Below are 16,786 nucleotides of genomic sequence, written 5' to 3'. Positions count from 1 at the left end.
CAAAGATGTGCAAAACATTGGGAGACTGCTCCGGGCTGCTGGACGGGCTGGCAGGGGAACAGCGACACAGGGCAGCGAGCCAAGCGGAGGGTTGTCGAGCTGGGGAGCGACAGGTGCACACGTGGCCCGGAGGATGTGACCTGCCGCCTGCCGGCCTATTTATGTTTCAGACAATGCCTGTGACTGGGGATTCGCACGAGACAGGCAAACACGCTCTTCAGAATGGTAAATGCCCTCTCCTCCGCTGTGTGGCCCTGGCGTCGTCTTGTAGAGGACACACTCTCTCCCTTGAGCACTAATTAGGCGCCAGGTGTCTGCCTCGGACAGTCCAAATTCCCAAAATCCACCCAGCCACCTGCCCTCCACCTGCTCGGGCGGGGGCTTCCTCTGCGTGCTCCTCCTCCTCCTCTTTGAAGCCACCTCTACTTTTCTCCCAAGTGGAAAAGCCCCTCGTGCTTCTGGGTTTTCTGTCTGGGGTCTTCGGAGCCTCCACGGGACCGGGACTGCGCCTGGCCCTCGGTAGGTCCCTTGGTAGCGTGCGCTGGCCGGGATTCAGGCTGTCTGGGCAGCCCCCCGGGCGGAACGCTCCTGGGGGAGGCGGCAGCCCCCAAGCCGTTCCCGGCAGGGGAAGTTACCCCCCGGGCCTGGTCTCAATCCGGTGAGCTTCCTGCATGGCTGCCCACAGCTGCTGCGCGCATTCCGGTTTGCAAACGACACGGAGAGCCACTGAGCAGGGCTAGGGGACACGGGCCACGCATGGATGTAGAGCTCGGGGACCGGTAGCCTGCCCACAGCCACTCCTGGAAGCGTCAGGACTGGGGCTCTGACCCAGGCTTCCTAATGCCAGGTGCACTGCTCCTTCCAACACCGCGCGAGTTGCCTCAAGTTCAAAGGGAAAAGGGTTTAGAAGGGATCGGTGTGTCCTAGGGCGCGCGTAGCCAAAGGTCCGGGATCCCCGAGCCCAGACCCCAGACACCTCGGAGGAGCCAACCCGGGCATTCTGCGGCGGTCGGCGCACGCGCCGCGACTCCGCGGGCAGGGCGCTAGAGAACGCGCTAGCTGTTTCTGGCACGCTGAGGCCACCGTACGGCATCCAGGATCCCGTGTGGTAGTTAGCGGGCCCCCGGAGCCTGACGCTGCGACCCTCTACCTGGCCCGGTGCAGTAGACAGCGACCCGAGGAGGCCTGCGTCTTCCTGCCACCCGCGGGCTCCGGGAGGCGGCGGGGGGCGGCGTTTGTCACGTGACCCGAAGGGCGCCGAGCGCGCCCCGCCCCACTGCCGGGGGGGGGTGGCTGAGGTCTGCGCATGCGCGCGTGCGGCAGGCTCGCCGGCTCGCTCGCGGTCCTGCGGGCGGGCGGCTGCGGGGCTTGGGGCCTGAGCGCCTGCGGCGATGGGTGAGTGCGGGGCCGAGCGTGAGGAAGCGCGGAGCTCCCCTCGGCCTCCGGGGGCAAGGCGAGGGCGGCCGCCCTCCGAGGCGGCCAGCGGGTCCTCCGCGCGCGCGCTGCGCCCCAGCGGCTCCCCAGGCCCGGCGGCTGCAGGCCCCGCCCGGGTCGGCGCGCGCGGGCTGGCCTGTGGGCCTCCGGGATGCAGGGCGGCGTCTCCGGCGGAGGAGGCTGAGCGTTCTTTGGGGCGCGCCCCGAGAACCGTCCGGGCGCGCCCCGAGAACCGCCCGGGCGGGGAGGGGCAGGCTCCTCGCGGAGTCCGCCTGCCCGGGCGTCCGGCCTGCGTCCCCGGGGACTCCTGGCTCCGGACCGTCGGAGACCGAAGGGGCGTTGGTGCTAGGGATCGGCTGCGACCTGCTGCCGCCTTGTCACCGACCGGGGAAGAGACGCCCCGAGAACGCGGGCTGTGCAGGGCTTTCCGGGGCGAGCGTGGCGGCGCACCAGCTGTGTGTACGCTCTGCCCAGCGGGTCTTCAGGCCCACCCGTGTCCCGCCTCTCTGTCGTCCGGGAAAGCCCGGGAAAGAGGGTGGTTCCCTCGCCAGGTCGAGCCTTCTTCGCGCTTGCTTTGTCCCGGAGCCGTTCCGGATCCCGCGTAGGCGCCTCGGAAATCCCTCGCGCATCACAAGGGAAATTAACCGCTGTTTACCTCGGAGAGGCGCTGATTCACCTGCTGCGGACGTGAGCTCCGAGTAGTGGACTTTGTGTTTGTGGCGGCAGAGACGTGGGGTCGCTAGGACTCGAACCCGGGCCGGGCTCGCTCTGAATGCTGACTGTTGCGGATTCGCATCCTTGGAGACGTGCGGTCACCCTCCACCTAGTTTTTGCAGTAAGACCTTTGCGCCGGGGTCACATCTGGAGCGTGCAAGTCCGTGTGGGTTGTAAATCACAGCGAGTATTTTGAACTTTATACCTTCTTCTGCCGCGCAAGTTTGACACCAGCGGTCACTTGAAAGTCAGCTTTGCCTCCTTATGTCGAGGTCCGGTGTCTTAGGTAGCCAGCAAGGGTAAAGTTACAGAGATTAATTTTTCAGTGACTTGCAAAGAGTTATCCTTGTGAAAGGGTTTACATACTGCAGGCAGTTTAGTAGAGAAGCGTAGCCTTGTTCGCAGTGTAGGTAAACTGCTCAGAATTCCAGGCTGTGTTGCCACAGAGCGAGGTGACTCTGTCCTCCCATGGCGAAGCTAAGAGCAGGTTCACACCTCACACCGTAGCGTGAAGAATGAAACTCGTGGGAAAGCTGTGCATCTCTGATGTCCAGGCGGCTTTCGGCTTTCCTAACACCCCTCTTTCCCAGGAGTCTGGCTTTGAAATCAGAATCTGAATGTGCTTCAGAGTTCTTAAATCTCTTAAAACGGGCCAGCGCTGTGGCGCAGCAGGTAAAACTGCCACCTGCAGTGCTGGCATCCCAGATGAGCAAGTTAAAGTCCTGGCTTCTCCGCCTCTCTCTCCACGCCTAATCCAGCTCTCTGCTAATGCGCTGGAAAGCAGCTGGTGAAAGCCCAAGTGCGTGGGCCTTGAGAGACCCCAGTGGAGCTCCTGGCTCCTGGCTCCAGCCTGGCCCAGCCATGGCTATTGCGGCTCTCTGGGGTATGAACCAGCAGATGGGAGATCTGTGTCACACACACGCACCCGCCGCCCACTCAGTTACAGTGAGAGAGAGAGAGCTTCCGTCCCCTGGTTCACTCCCTAAATGGCTGCAACTCCAGAGCTGGGCCAGGCCAAAGCCAGTAACTTCTGGGTCTCCTATGTGGGTGCAGATGCTTGGGCCAGCCTCTTGCTGCTTTCCCAGGCACCCATGTGGGATGCTGGCATCACAGGTGGCAGCTTTGCCTGCTGGGCCACAACTCCAGCCTCTAAAACCTTTTTTTTTTTTTTTTTTTTTTTTTTTTTTTTTTTAAAGATTTGTTTGTTTGAAAGAGTTACAGAGAGAGAGAGGTCTTCCATCCGCTGATTTCACTCCCCAGATGGCTGCAACGGCCGGAGCTGCACCAGGAGCTTCCTCTGGGTCTCCCATGTGGGTGCAGGGGCCCAAGCACTCGGGCCATCTTCTACTGCTTTTCCAGGCCGTAGCAGAGAGCTGGATTGGAAGAGGAGCAGCCGGGACTAGAACCAGTGCCCATATGGGATGCTGGCGCTTCAGGCCAGGGCTTTAACCTGCTGTGCCACAGCACCAGCCTCTAAAACCTTTAAAAAGAAATTTTTGTATAATAGTTTGATACGGTAGTCTATAAATGACTGGCTAGCTTCTGTTGGCCATGGTTTTCTGGTTTATTACCAAGACTCATTTCAGACTGAGTGAAGTAACTTTAATTTGCACAATTAGAGAAAGTAATACAAATACCATTCCAGTAAAAATGAAAAGTAAACATGGAAAAACTCACATTGTTGTTCAGGGGCATGGATAATTTGGTTCTGACTGTCAGGGAACATATTGCCAGCTTGGATGTGGTGACTGTAGGATTTAGAATCGAGTGTTAGGAGTTCAGTGTGTAAAAGTGCAATGTTTCTGGCGTTGGGGTGGTTGCACTGTTGGGATAACCGTGCACATGTTAGGATAAATATTTTTGAAGGGAGCAGGTGTTTAGCCTGCAGGTTACAATGACTGTGTCGCACTCAGCTCCTGGGTGCGGTTCCCGGCTGTGACTCTGGCCCTGCCGATGGCTCTGGTCTAAGAGGCAGGCATGGTGACGGCTCAGGTCGTTGGGTTCCTGCCTGCGCTGTGGGACACCTGGATGGCTCAGGCCTGGGGGAGTGAACCAGCGAGTAGGGGGCTTGCTCTCCTGCATGCCAGCTCACTCTTGCTCGCTCTCTGCTTCTCAAATAAAAACTTCAGATATGTATTTCGCATGATCTTACCATTTTTTAATTCTGAAGCCTTAGGAAGAGCAAAGCACCACGTAAGTGTCAAGCATTTCTTTGATGAGTTTTTCATTTCTAAGTGTTGGTTACGGCGGGTGTCGGGGCTCAGTGGGTTAGGCCGCCTGCGTGCATATCGGAGCCCCAGTTGGAGTTGCAGCTCCTCCGCTTCCTCCAGCTTCTTGCTAGTGCACCTGGAAAGCAGCAGGCGAGGGCTCCAGGAAGGGGTCTTGGCCGTGACCCAGATGGAGTTCTGTCTCTGGCTTTGGTCTGGCCCAGCCCTGGATGTTGCAGGCGTCTTGCAGAGTGAACCAGCAGATAGAAGGTTGGCCTGTGTCTGTCTCTACTTTCCAAGTAGATGAAAATAAGAAGCTTTTTAAAAGACATGGTTAATTGAAGACTGTACTAACCTGAGTTTTTAACTCATGCCAGATCAACAGAAAGGGTAAAAAGATGTGGCAGACTAGGAGATGAATAGTGACCGATGCAGCTCAGCACCATGGCAGACTTCTCATGTGTCTGCAGAGCATTTTCTTAAGTTGATCATACGAAAGCCACAAAACAAGGGGACAGATGACATTCTGGGAGCGCTGTGATGCTGGCTTTTAATCCTGTGTTTACTGCAGATAACAGCATCAGTGTGACTAACTGGAAATTCCAAAACACTTAGAAGCAACGCGAGTAAAATCAAATGTAATAAAAAATTTTGCTCAAAAGCAAATGCACAGCCTTAAACACTCCATCGGACTATAAAACAAAATAACTATATAACTTGAGAAATGAAAAGCTAATTTAAAAATGGAAGCCGTAATAGATTGCTGATAGAGCAGGTTCTGTGCTGGGCTTAGGAGGAGTATGAAAGTAAACTGGTTACTCTGCTGGGAAATTAGGGAACATAAATACACAAGGTTGCAAGTCGTTTTTTAAAACAGCAAACGCTTTATAAGGCTGTATAATTTAACCCAGATTTTTTTTTTTTTCCCCTCTAGGAAACCTAGTTATTAGAACCAAGTGCCAAAGAGAGAACCTAAGGAACCAGTAGCATGGAAAGGGTCGGGAGAGTTAGCAGAAGTCCGGGGGCCCTCGGTGCAGCAGGCCCCGCTGGCGCTGCAGGTGAGCTCGCTTAGGCTCCCAGGGAACGGGTCGCTGACAAGACTGAAGTAGCTCCACGGCATAAGGAAAGACAGCGACACTGATGCTGGAGCTGGCGTGAAGATAATACTCAAATCAGAAACTTGATGTGAGAGGAAGAGTAAAGCAGAATTTAAAAGCGGTTGTTAGCAAGTGACGCCTAGCACTCCATTCAAAGAACAGAGTTCCTCTCGGTAAAACAAGCGAGCGCTAGGCTAGCGGAGCGCAGCCTCCGACTTCGGATTGTTAGGCCTGGTGATGTCTCACTTTCGTGATGGTGCGAAAATGATGTGCGTTCACTGGCGACTGCTCCCTGAGTTTTGATCTGGGGTGGCGGAGGCCAGCAGCTCATCCGCTGTGCTGTGCTGTGCTGTGTTCCACGGTGGGTTGAGTATATTAAGTTCATTTTTGAGTAGGGTGTTCTCAATTTATGGTGCGGCTATTGGGACACAGTCCCCCCATAAGTCCAGGAGTAGCCGCATGGCCAAAGCTTCAGAAAAAGTAGTGGGAGCAGCTTGTCCTTGTCCTTGTCGCTGCGTTTCCTCTGCTGAGCCAGTCCGTGAGCAGGCAGCGGCGTGTTTATCAGTGAGGAGACAGCCACAGACGTGGAGTGAAGCCACAGGTCACACAGGAGATGCGGCGCTGAGCCTGTGCGAGGCAGTGCTTCCCAGAGGCCATGCTGTTCCGTGCTGGCCCCACGCTGGCCCCAGTTTCTGTGTCATCCTCCCAGGGGCTTCCTAGAAGCATTTCACCGAAGTTCAAGATCGACCGAACAGTTTGTGCTGATGGGGCACAGCAGTGTGCGTCCCTCCCGTGCTGGACCGTTCTGTAAGAGAACCAGAAAAACGAAGTCTATTTTAGTGGGAGTCTCAGTTCTGTAATAAGCGGTGGGAGCAAAGGTCTGCGTTTTCATTGCAACTAATCTAAGAACAAGTGCAGAGTGACGTTCTGTGCTTTTAGCGTCCCTTGTCAGATGACAGAAATTACACGAACGGGCCCGGGACCCAGCCCTCATGCCCACAGCACGGTCCTAGGGCTGGGCAGGGGTGGGTGGTAAACAGGAACCAACCTTACGTGGGTCAGCTGTGTCATGATGATTGGTTTCCCTGTTGAACCCTCAGATGACGAGAACTTCCTGTTTTCGAACCAAAAGCCAGTGTCACGTTTACTGCTGATCGCCAGCAGAGTGCCCAGGGAAGTCCAGAGAAACAGAAGGGTGCTCACCATTGCCACAGTTTAATTTTGCTCAGGAAGATTGCTAGCGCAGTAAGAAGGAAGGAAGCAAGAGCTGTATTGCTCAAAAGAAGGCAGAAGGGTTTGTCAGAGCTGAAACAGATCTTCCAGAAAGCCGAGGAATAGCTGGAGGGTTCAGTTGGCTGATTGTGACCTCAGTACCCAAGAACGGACAGCTGGCTCGCGCAGAGAGAGACGCACTAGAGAATTACTGCTGGAAGGGAGCGGCCTGTTGATAATGAGTGACTGGAGAGGTGAGCACACCGACATGTCAGAAGAACCCAGACCTACACGAGCAGAGCTGTAGGTGCTGCAAGGTTTCTACGTGGGAAGACGCCATGCCACCCACTATAAGTTTGAAAAGGTGGCAGCTGGGGCCAGTGCTGTGGCGTTAGAAGTTAAACCTCTGCCAGCAACACTGGCATCCCATATGGGCGCCAGTTTGAGACCTGGCTGCTCCTCTTCCAATCCAGCTCTCTGCATATGGTCTTGGAAAGCAGCGAGGATGGCCCAAGTGTCTGGGCCCCTGCACCCGCGTGGGAGATCTGGAGGAAGCTCCTGGCTTTGGATCGGCCCAGCTCTGGCCATTGAGGCCGTTTGGGGAGTGAACCAGTCGATGGAAGACCCTTCCCTCCCTCCCTCCCTCTCTCCCTCCCTCTCTCCCTCCCTCCCTCCCTCCCTGTCTCCCTCTCTCCCTCTCTCCCTCTCTCCCTCTCTCCCTCTCTCCCTCTCTCCCTCTCTCCCTCTCCCTCTCCCTCCCTCCCTCTCTCCCTCTCCCTCTCCCTCTCCCTCTCCTTCTCCCTCTCCCTCTCCCTCCCCCCCCCCAACTCTACCTCTCAAGTAAATCTTAAAAAGGTAGAAGCTTTTAAAATTTCCAATATAAATTACCAATAGGATTTTGGGAGAGGAAGATGACCCCCCACACACACACCAAAAAAAAAAAAAAACCACTGAAATGTACGTGGGAAAACAGAATTCAGAATTCTCAGAAATTCTGCTACGAGTAGAACAGGGAGCTCTCCTAGGTAATGAAATAGCTTCCGGTGTTGTAATAGGTAAAGCAGTTTAGTACTAGGGAGGAAGTACTAGGTTATTAGTGGAGAAGAATGGAATGCAGAGAGAAAAGCAAATGCCTGTGGGTGTTTAAATTATGCAAACCACCGTTGAAAAGAAAATCCATTAGTCAGTGATGCTGGCAGTCTCTTATCTTTGTTTCGCTCCTTGTACAGAAAGTTCCCAGAGGTTGCCAGTGCAGGTGATAAAGGAAGCCTTGGATGATGTGGAAACAGCCTGGGTCAGCTACTTTCAATTTTGGAGTAGTAAAGGCCTAAGGAGGGCCTAAGATCTAGAAGCCAGGAAGACAGTTCTTGATTTTTTTAAAAGATTGATTTGAAAGGCAGAGTTACAGAGAGGGAGAGACAGAAAGAGAGAGCTTCCGCCTGCTGGTTTACTCCCCAAATGGGCACAGTGACCAGGGCTGGACTAGGTTGAAGCCTGGAACTCCATCCAGGTCTCCTACTTGGGTGACAGGGGCCCAAGTGCTTGGACCGTTCTCCACGGGTTTCCCAGGCTCATTAGCTGGGAGCTAGATGAGAAGTGGAGCAGCCAGGACTTGAGCTGGCACTCGCATAGGATGCCAGCGTCACACGTGTTAGCTTAACCCGCTGTACTACAGCACCAGCTTCCTTGTTTTGTTTTTGAGAGAGAAAACTCCTAACTGCCTGCTTATTCCCCAGATGTCAGCAGCGCTGGCCAGAGCCAGGAGCCGTGAATGCTGTCCAGGTCTCCCACGTGGGTGCATGAACCCAGTCACTTGAGCGACCACTGCTGCCTCCACGGGCCTGCATCGGCAAGAAGCTGGACTCAGGAGCCAGAGCTGGGAATGGAACCCAAGCACTCCGTTGTGGGCTGCAGACATCTTTGCTGGTAGGCTCATTGCCCGCTCCCGAGGCTGATAGATTAAGAACTTCTGTATTAGAAAAATACAGATACGAGGGCCAGCGCCGCGGCTCACTAGGCTAATCCTCCCGCTTTGCGGCACCGGCATACCGGGTTCTAGTCCCGGTCGGGGCGCCGGATTCTGTCCCGGTTGCCCCTCTTCCAGGCCAGCTCTCTGCTGTGGCCAGGGAGTGCAGTGAAGGATGGCCCAAGTGCTTGGGCCCTGCACCCCATGGGAGACCAAGATAAGTACTTGGCTCCTGCCTTCAGATCAGCACGGTGCACCAGCCGCAGCAGCCATTGGAGGGTGAACCAACGGCAAAGGAAGACCTTTTTCTCTGTCTCTCTCTCTCACTGTCCACTCTGCCTGTCAAAAAAAAAAAAAAAAAAAATACAGATACGAAACGGAGAAAGTATTGGCCACAATTTGACCAATATAACTAGGATTACCCCTATTACTATTAAAATAGTTTACAATTCAGTAAAGAAACAACAGAAGTGCCAGCAGTAAACTTGCAGTAAAAGGAACTTTTTAAAAGTCTATTTTTTTTTTTAATTTGAGATTCAGTGACAGAGACAGAGATCTTCCATCCTCTGTTTCACTCCTCAAATGTCAAAAACAGGACTGGGCCAGGCTTAGGTCAGGAGCCAGGAATTCCATCTGCAGTTTCCTACTTGAGTGACAGGTACTCAGACCGTCACCGGGTGCCTCTCAGGGTGCACATGAGCAGGAAGTCGGCTTAGAAGTGAGTGAAACAGGACTTTATCCCAGGTACTCTGAGGTGGCCGGCGTGCCGGCGTCCCAAGCAGCAGCTTAGCCTGGGCCAGGCCAAAGCCAGGAGCTTGGAATTCAGTCCAGGTGTCCCATGTGGGTGGCAGGGACCTGAGTACTGGCGCCATCCTCTGCTGCCTTCCCAGGGTGTGCATTAGCAGGAGGCTGGGCCAGAGGCAGAGCCAGACTCAGACCGCACACTCCAGTGTGGGGGGTGGGCATCCCGAGCAGGTGACTTATCGGCTGTGCCAAGTGCTCCCCCCACTCCTGAGCTCAGTGTCTGTGCAGTATCCTGTCCTGTCTGTATTCAGTATTTACCGGGAGCATTGTAGTGACTGTGTAACAGTTGAATGTGTGGATCTTGGAAGCAAAATTACGAGGGTCCGTGTGTGACCTGTATCTGTCCTACCCGGCTCCCGCAGATAGGGGCTCCAGGAGCACTTTCCGGGTCCGTGCCTCGGTCTGTCGTCTGCCTGACGGTGACCCCGTGGCTTCACTTTCCTGTAGTGTGCTTATTTCCCGCTGAGCCCTTGGACGCGTCTGGGCCGCCGCCGCCTCTTGGCGGCTGTGACTCAGCCGTTTGGAAGCTGCAAGCAAGGTCTCCAAGACTCTACTTCCGGTAGATGCCCAGAAGGGGGATAGCTGGATCCCCTGGTCGTTCTATCTTTAATCTCTGGAAGAACCGCTGTCCTGTAATGGCCATCCTACCAGCAGCGCACCAGGGCCCCAGCTTGTTACCCTCGGGCAGAACTGTCACCTTCTGTGTTTGGGTTGCTGGGTGTGACTGATAGCACATTGGAGCTGGATTTGCGTTTCCCTGGTTTCCCTGGTGATGAGCGTGCTGGGTATCTTCCCACTCAGCTGTGGGCCATTTGTACAGCATCTTCAAAGAAATGCTGATTCAATTCCCGTGCCCGTTATTTCAGTCAGATTATTTGATATTCTATTAGTATTTTAGTTAAATGTGGCCTTTTACTGTTGAGGAATTTAAAGCAGTTAGCCTGCTGGGTCTGAAATGTAAAACTGACCATGTCATCCCCAGACGGAGGGGATTTCCGGGCTCATCCCAGGATGCAGGAATTTGGATTTTTCTGGGGGGCCGGGAGGGGAGGGAGGATCAGGTGGAGATGACTGACAGGAAGCACCTTACACTTCCTGGAAGCAGGTGTAGCACAAGGGTAGGACTCTGTTTCTTTTCTTTTTTTTTTTTTTTTTAAGATTTATTTATTTATTTGAAAGTCAGAGCTACACAGAGAGAGAAGGGGAGAGAGAGAAAGAGAGGTCTTCCATCTGCTGGTTCACTCCCTAGATGGCCTCGACAGCTGGAGCTGCACTGATCTGAGGCCAGGAGCCAGGAGCTTCTTCTGGGTCTCCTACGTGGGTGCAGGGGCCCAAGGACTTGAGCCATCCTCTACTGCTTTCCCAGGCCATAGCAGAGAGCTGGATCAGAAGTGGAGCAGCCGGGACTTAAACCAACCGGTGCCCATATGGGATGCTGGCACTGCAGGTGGTGGCTTAACCCGCTACGCCACCGCGCCAGCCCCTGCCTTGCTTCTGCTCAGGGAGCAGACCTGCGTGTAGGCTCCACGTCCTGGTCAGCACTGTCTGGTGCAGCCAGGGGAGCCTCCAGGGGACGACAGCAGGGATGTGAACTCTGGAGTCCACCCCACCCGTTACCAGCTGTGCCTGCACAAAGAATATTTGTTTTTTTCCCCTTGTAAAAGTCCGCAAATATGACGTCATGGAGTTGTTCTGAGAACTGGGGGGAATGGAGGTCTAGTGCACAGCTGCAGGCCAGCCTGGACTGCACTCTTCTGCACCTGCCCCTCCCAGAGTTCACACTCAGGGCCCCTTTCCCAGGACCCCAGCACCTGTCAGCGTGGAATGTGTCACACTGGGGCACCATTGCCTCCCTCGGCAGCTTCTCCTGTGAGTCTGTGAGCCCCTGGCCTGCGCCTGTGCCGCGAGTAGTGTAGCACAAGTGAATTCTGGAGTTAGGCCGTGAGGAAGTTGTCCAGTGGGTCTCAGGGCTCATTTACGCTCTTAAAAATACTGTAGACGCCAAACACCTTTGGTAAGGTCTTGAGAGTTAAATGCACAAGTTTTAAATTTTTTTTAAAAAGAGATTTACTTATTTATTTGAAAGGCAAAGTTAAAGAAAGATCGCTCTTCATCCGCTTGTTCGCTCTGCAAATGGCCACAGTGGCCAGTGCCGGGTGGGTCCGAAGCCAGGAGTTTCATCCAGGTCTCCCATGTGGGGTGGGTGTCGGGGCCCAAGGGCTTGGGCCATCCTCTGCTGCCTTCCCAGGTGCGTTAGCAAAGAGCTGGATCGGAAGTGGAGCAGCTGGGACTTAAACCGGCGCCCAAATGGGATGCCTGCGCTGTAGGCGCTGACTTTAACCACTGTGCCACAGTGCCAGCCCTAAATGTTGCTTTTAACATATCAATGATAAGCCCATAGCATGTTAACAGATTTTCATGAAAAAGAACTGTTCCCCTCTCCCCTCAGTGAGAAGAGTGGCTTACAGCTTCCCAAGCATCTCTTACGCTGGGCTCACCAGATAGGGGGCGTCCCTTGTGCGCTTCTGCGTTCCGGCCCGCGCTGTGCGGCTGCAGCGCATACAGAAAGTCTGGCCTCACGCAGTTACGCGTGGGCAAGGGAGGACCTCGGGGGCGCCAGGGCTTCTCTGACAAGACATGGAGACCCACCTCTCAGGGCTAGCAGGGGGTCGCTGTCCAGGAGCCAGAGAGGGCTTGGGGCAAACTCGCTGAGTCCAGCTCTCTGTGAAAAGGTTTACCCATTGTCGTTTATTGCCTGTAGATTAAAAAAAAAAAAAATCCCAGAAAGCCTTCATGAGGAAGGGGCTACAGCAACATGATGGATTCCGAAGCTCATGAGAAGCGGCCGCCGATCCTGGCGGCGTCGAAGCCAGACCGGTCGCCGCACCTGGCTGACGTGGGCGAGCTGAAGCACTACCTGTGCGGCTGCTGCGCGGCCTTCAACAACGTGGCCGTCACCTTCCCCGTCCAGAAGGTCCTCTTCCGGCAGCAGCTGTACGGCATCAAGACGCGCGACGCCGTGCTGCAGCTGCGCCAGGACGGCCTGCGCAACCTGTACCGCGGCATCCTGCCGCCGCTGCTGCAGAAGACCACCACGCTGGCGCTCATGTTCGGCCTCTACGAGGACCTGTCCTGCCTGCTGCACAGGCACGTGCGCGCCCCCGAGTTCGCCACCCGCAGCGTGGCGGCCGTGCTGGCGGGCACCACGGAAGCCGTCTTCACCCCGCTGGAGCGAGTGCAGACGCTGCTGCAGGACCACAGGCATCACGACAAGTTCACGAACACCTACCAGGCCTTCCGGGCACTCAGGCGCCACGGCCTCGGGGAGTACTACCGGGGCCTGGTGCCCATCCTCTTCCGGAACGGATTCAGCAACGTCCTTTTCTTCGGCCTGCGGGGTCCCATCAAGGAGCACCTGCCGACCGCCACGACCCACAGCGCGCACCTGGTCAATGACTTCATCTGCGGGGGTCTGCTGGGCGCCATGCTGGGCTTCCTGTTTTTCCCCATCAACGTTGTGAAAACGCGTATCCAGTCTCAGATCGGCGGGGAGTTCCAGTCTTTCCCCAAGGTCTTTAAAACCATCTGGCTGGAGCGGGACAGGAAACTGATCAACCTCTTCCGGGGCGCCCATCTGAATTACCACCGCTCCCTCATCTCCTGGGGCATCATCAACGCCACGTACGAGTTCCTGCTGAAGGTCGTGTGAGGAGGGGCACTGCCAGGCCGGGCTGTTCTCCAGCGAGGATGCGACCTGGCCGCGTTCCCACTTGGCCCACACAGATGGGCATCCAGGCCACCGTGAGTCGTGGACTAACTTTTCCTTAAGCATCGGCAGAAAGAGAAAAAAGGTTCCACTAGGAAAATGGCGGGGTTCTGATTTGTGTATCACACGGAGCTTCAGGCTGCCGGCCTGGGAAAAGCCGTGCCCCTGGACGGGGCCGCCTGGCCACCGAGCTCGGGCGTCTTCCCCTCGGCAGTCTGTGCGCCTTCTGAATTGAAGCCCACGTGGCCGTGAGCGGCCATGGCCCCGGACTTCCTAGCTGACTCTGTATCTCTGTTTCTGGATCCCCTGCCCTCCAGGGCAGTGGGAAAGGGTGGTGTCCTCCTGAAACTCGGACGTGCACTTGGCGTGGGGCGGGAGCGCACCTTCGAGGCACAGATGTTCCATGATAAAGTGTTTGTGTTCAGTTCTGAAACAGCGCCTGTTGGGATCACACTGTCCATACTGTTTCTATGGAGATGGGAGAATCGAGCAGCTGACACAAGTTACTGTTGTGTTTTCTAGCTTTGTAGATTTTCTGTTGAATTCTGAACGTGACCTTGAGCCCTTCTGAAATATCCTTATGTTTGTGTCACTGCCAAAAGTCAGGAGGACTTGAATTTTGTTAACAGGTGTTCCGTCCTGTTAAGAAATCGTTACTTGCTTATAGATCAAACTCTGTCCACTCGGTCTCTGAATTCTTGGTGCCAACTTAGCAGTTTTGTCTTTTTTTTCTCTTTGAGTAGTAATTTGTCCTATATAAGCTCCTGTTCTCTTAAAACTATGCTTTTGAGAAATAAACAAGCACTTCCATGAAATTTTATTTTGGAAGTCTGTGAGTGCCCCACATTTTCCCCCTGGTTTCTGACTGCTGAGGGGGACGTGGGCCACAGGCTCTGACGGCCTTCGCCCCATCGTCTCTTACTTTACTGCTGGACACGGAGACGAGGACTTTGACATTTTGACATCCTGTGTCATCAAAACAGTGAGAGCAGACAAGCTACAGAAAGACATCTGGAAGGTTCTGAATCCTCCTCCCTCACCTCGTGCTCTATCTGTCAGGGGAATTAAATATCCCAGCGAGTACAGCACAGTGACGCACACGCCAGTGGACACACGCCTGCGGGAACAGTGGCTCAGGCACCTCGTGACCCCTCGCCCTCTGTAGAGGAGGCGGCTTCCGGCGTCCGCCGTGACCAGTGTCCCATCGTCCTGGTGGCCGCCTGTGAACACGTGTGCGTACTGGCTGGAGTAAGAACCCGGTCTCCACTGCCTGTTCCCTCCAAGTTTCTGTGCAAAGCCCAGAAGCGCTGTTGCCCTCCGTGTGCAGTGAGGAGGAGGAGGAAGGTGCACGGCAGCGGGTGCAGGCACCTGTCGGTGCCGCGCTAGAGAAAGCATTTGCTGTCCAGTCAAGATGCGAGTGGAAGGGTTTCAGAACAGGACACCAAATAAATGCCGGGAGCCTCTTTGGGCCGCTGCATAGTCAGGGATCGGGTTTCAGGCATGAATGAAGGTGCCGCTGTCCCTGCTATGTGTGTGACCCTGGGTGCTCAGCGAGGCAGGGTGAGCTCGCCCGGGCCGTAATCAGGCCCTGGGAATGCACTCCTGGGGGCTGGCTTTTGTCTTCACACTCCAGGCAGGTGACAGAATGCCAGTCTGAAGCCCTCTGCTGAAATACAAGTGAGGGAAGGCTTCTGAGGAAAGCGCTGTCTCAGGTGTGCGGCGCTGGAAGGTATTTTTCATGGTTTTAGCTCATTGCTTTCATTTGTCACTTTCTACAGCTTTTGAAGACCAAATTGCAAACACATCGCCGGGGTGGTTCTGGGTTGTCCTGTAGACTTGGATAAGTTGACAACAGAGTCAACAGAACTTGTAGCCAGCTGCTTCGTCTGCCCTTGAAGTCAAAATGTGTTGGGCATAAGGGATTCTCAGCACTGGTTCTAGCTTCCGTGCGGACCAGCACGGTCGGATGACAAAGGCAGACATGATGGGAGCCAGCTGCACAGCTTTAGCTTGGCCTTTCTGTTCCGTGCGCGTCACAGCTCCTGCGCACAGGACCCTGTCCCCCGTGTCTGTGGCGTGAGACCTCAGGGCCGCCTCGCAGAGTAAACACAGCCTTCACGTGGTGATCAGTTAGTGCGTCACCTGTTTCCTTCATGCCTGGCAACACAGATGATGTGTTTTTGTCTAAATAGTCAATACCCATCTTAACTTATGGTTGCTTATCTAATCACTCGCCAGCTCCGGCGAATGTGCAGTAAGAATGGCGTATTGTGGCTCTTTCTCAACGCCTGCAGCAATACTCGCTGTACGGCCCCGCGGTGTGCAAGAGTGGGGAGCAGACGGGCCGTGTGGTGGGGTCCGGGGGGCTGGCTCGGGGCTGCCGATCCTGTGTGCCCACACTGGCTCAGCTGGACGAAGCGCCCCGGGGTGGGGGTGGGGGGGTGCGGCCTTTGTGTGCAGGTGCCACAGGACTTGGTTTCTTTCTAATGAAAATATTCCTGTTTCCTTATGTGCAAATAACTTGCATACCGAAGACTTGAAGAGGCATTCTCCCTGGATTTGAGGAGGACTTTCCATTTCCAATCCCATCTTTTTGCTTGATGTTAAATACTCGCTCGCCTCCCGTGGCCCCCACGCGGTGTGTGTGCCTGGGGTCTGCACACGTCTCTCTGACAGTTCATTATAAAAAGTGACCACGCACAGAACTACTGGTCTGACATTTTGAGTCACGTGACCGGATGATTGGCATGAAGTCTGCTGGATGTTTCAGAGTCGACAGCCCCTTTTTGGGGAATTGTAATAAAGTTGTTTTTTTAAGTCCATCCTCTTTGGTCTTCTCTGTGGTGGGCTTCCCATGGTACCTTTGGCTGCTGGTCTTTTCTTGATAAAACGCCCCGCACCCTCCGGGGTTTGGCAGAGAGGGTGACCCTTATTTCTCCATCGTGCTGCTCAGGAAGGGTTCCAGGGGGCTCACTCGCCAGGTGCTGCTACTCTTCAGAGGTCCTCAAACTTGTTCAATGGTGTCCCTACTGCGCATGCGCTGTCTGGGTCCCCCGAGCTTCTCGGCCATTTCTTTTGTGCTTTCAGGCCATGCTTACCCCCAAGGAAAGCGGCCCAAGTGTTTGCTTTTTATAAAATGCTTACTTGTTTGCAAGAGCGACAGGTCTCGCACCTGCTGGTTCACCCTCCAGAAGCCCACAAAAGCCAGGGCTGAGCCCGGTGGTGGAAACCAGGGGCCCAGAGCGCCAGCCAGGTCCCCCGCGGGAGGCAGGGACTCAAGCACGTGAGCCTTGCAGCGTGTGCGTCAGCATGGCGCTGGGTCAAAGCCCAGAGTAACGGACGGGAACCCCGCCCACCCGCGTGGGGTACATGGGCTGACCACAGCCCTGCCCGGGCCTTGCCTCTGTCTGTCCTGCCCTCACAGCCGCTCCTTTCTGCTGTAGAGAATCGGCTAGGAGAGAAGGCACATCAGCCCCACTGTTGGTTCTCATGTTGGTTGCCATGTTAAATTGCGCCTTGCCCAGGGTGGCTGGGCCAGGGTCCGGTTGCCATTTAATGCTTCTAAAATTCCAGGTTGGGATAGGAA

At 55.1% G+C, this 16,786-nt stretch overlaps 1 protein-coding gene across 8 annotated transcripts; it reads left to right on the top strand.

The window, feature by feature from the left end:
* The first annotated feature begins 204 nt into the window (after nt 1-204).
* Nucleotides 205-16,022, top strand: SLC25A51 (solute carrier family 25 member 51). 8 transcript variants are annotated; one of them, XM_051843849.2, is made up of 4 exons: nt 205-225; nt 5,290-5,413; nt 8,401-8,590; nt 12,196-16,022. In XM_051843849.2, the coding sequence occupies exon 4, from the start codon at nt 12,250-12,252 to the stop codon at nt 13,141-13,143; it is 894 nt and encodes a 297-aa protein (XP_051699809.1). In that variant the 5' UTR covers nt 205-225; nt 5,290-5,413; nt 8,401-8,590; nt 12,196-12,249; the 3' UTR covers nt 13,144-16,022. The 8 variants fall into 8 exon arrangements, 7 of the variants coding, with proteins under 7 accessions (XP_051699809.1, XP_051699799.1, XP_069910817.1 ...); XM_051843839.2 differs by lacking the exon at nt 205-225 and adding an exon at nt 1,144-1,395; XM_070054716.1 differs by lacking the exon at nt 205-225 and adding an exon at nt 1,144-1,395 and having other exon boundaries at nt 5,290-6,918.
* Nucleotides 16,023-16,786: the final 764 nt, after the last annotated feature.

Source organism: Oryctolagus cuniculus, chromosome 1 (assembly GCF_964237555.1).
Source record: "Oryctolagus cuniculus chromosome 1, mOryCun1.1, whole genome shotgun sequence".
Classification (NCBI taxonomy): Eukaryota; Metazoa; Chordata; class Mammalia; order Lagomorpha; family Leporidae; genus Oryctolagus; species Oryctolagus cuniculus.
Note: the sequence above shows the minus strand (reverse complement) of the source record. Positions and strands in the feature narration are given on the sequence as shown.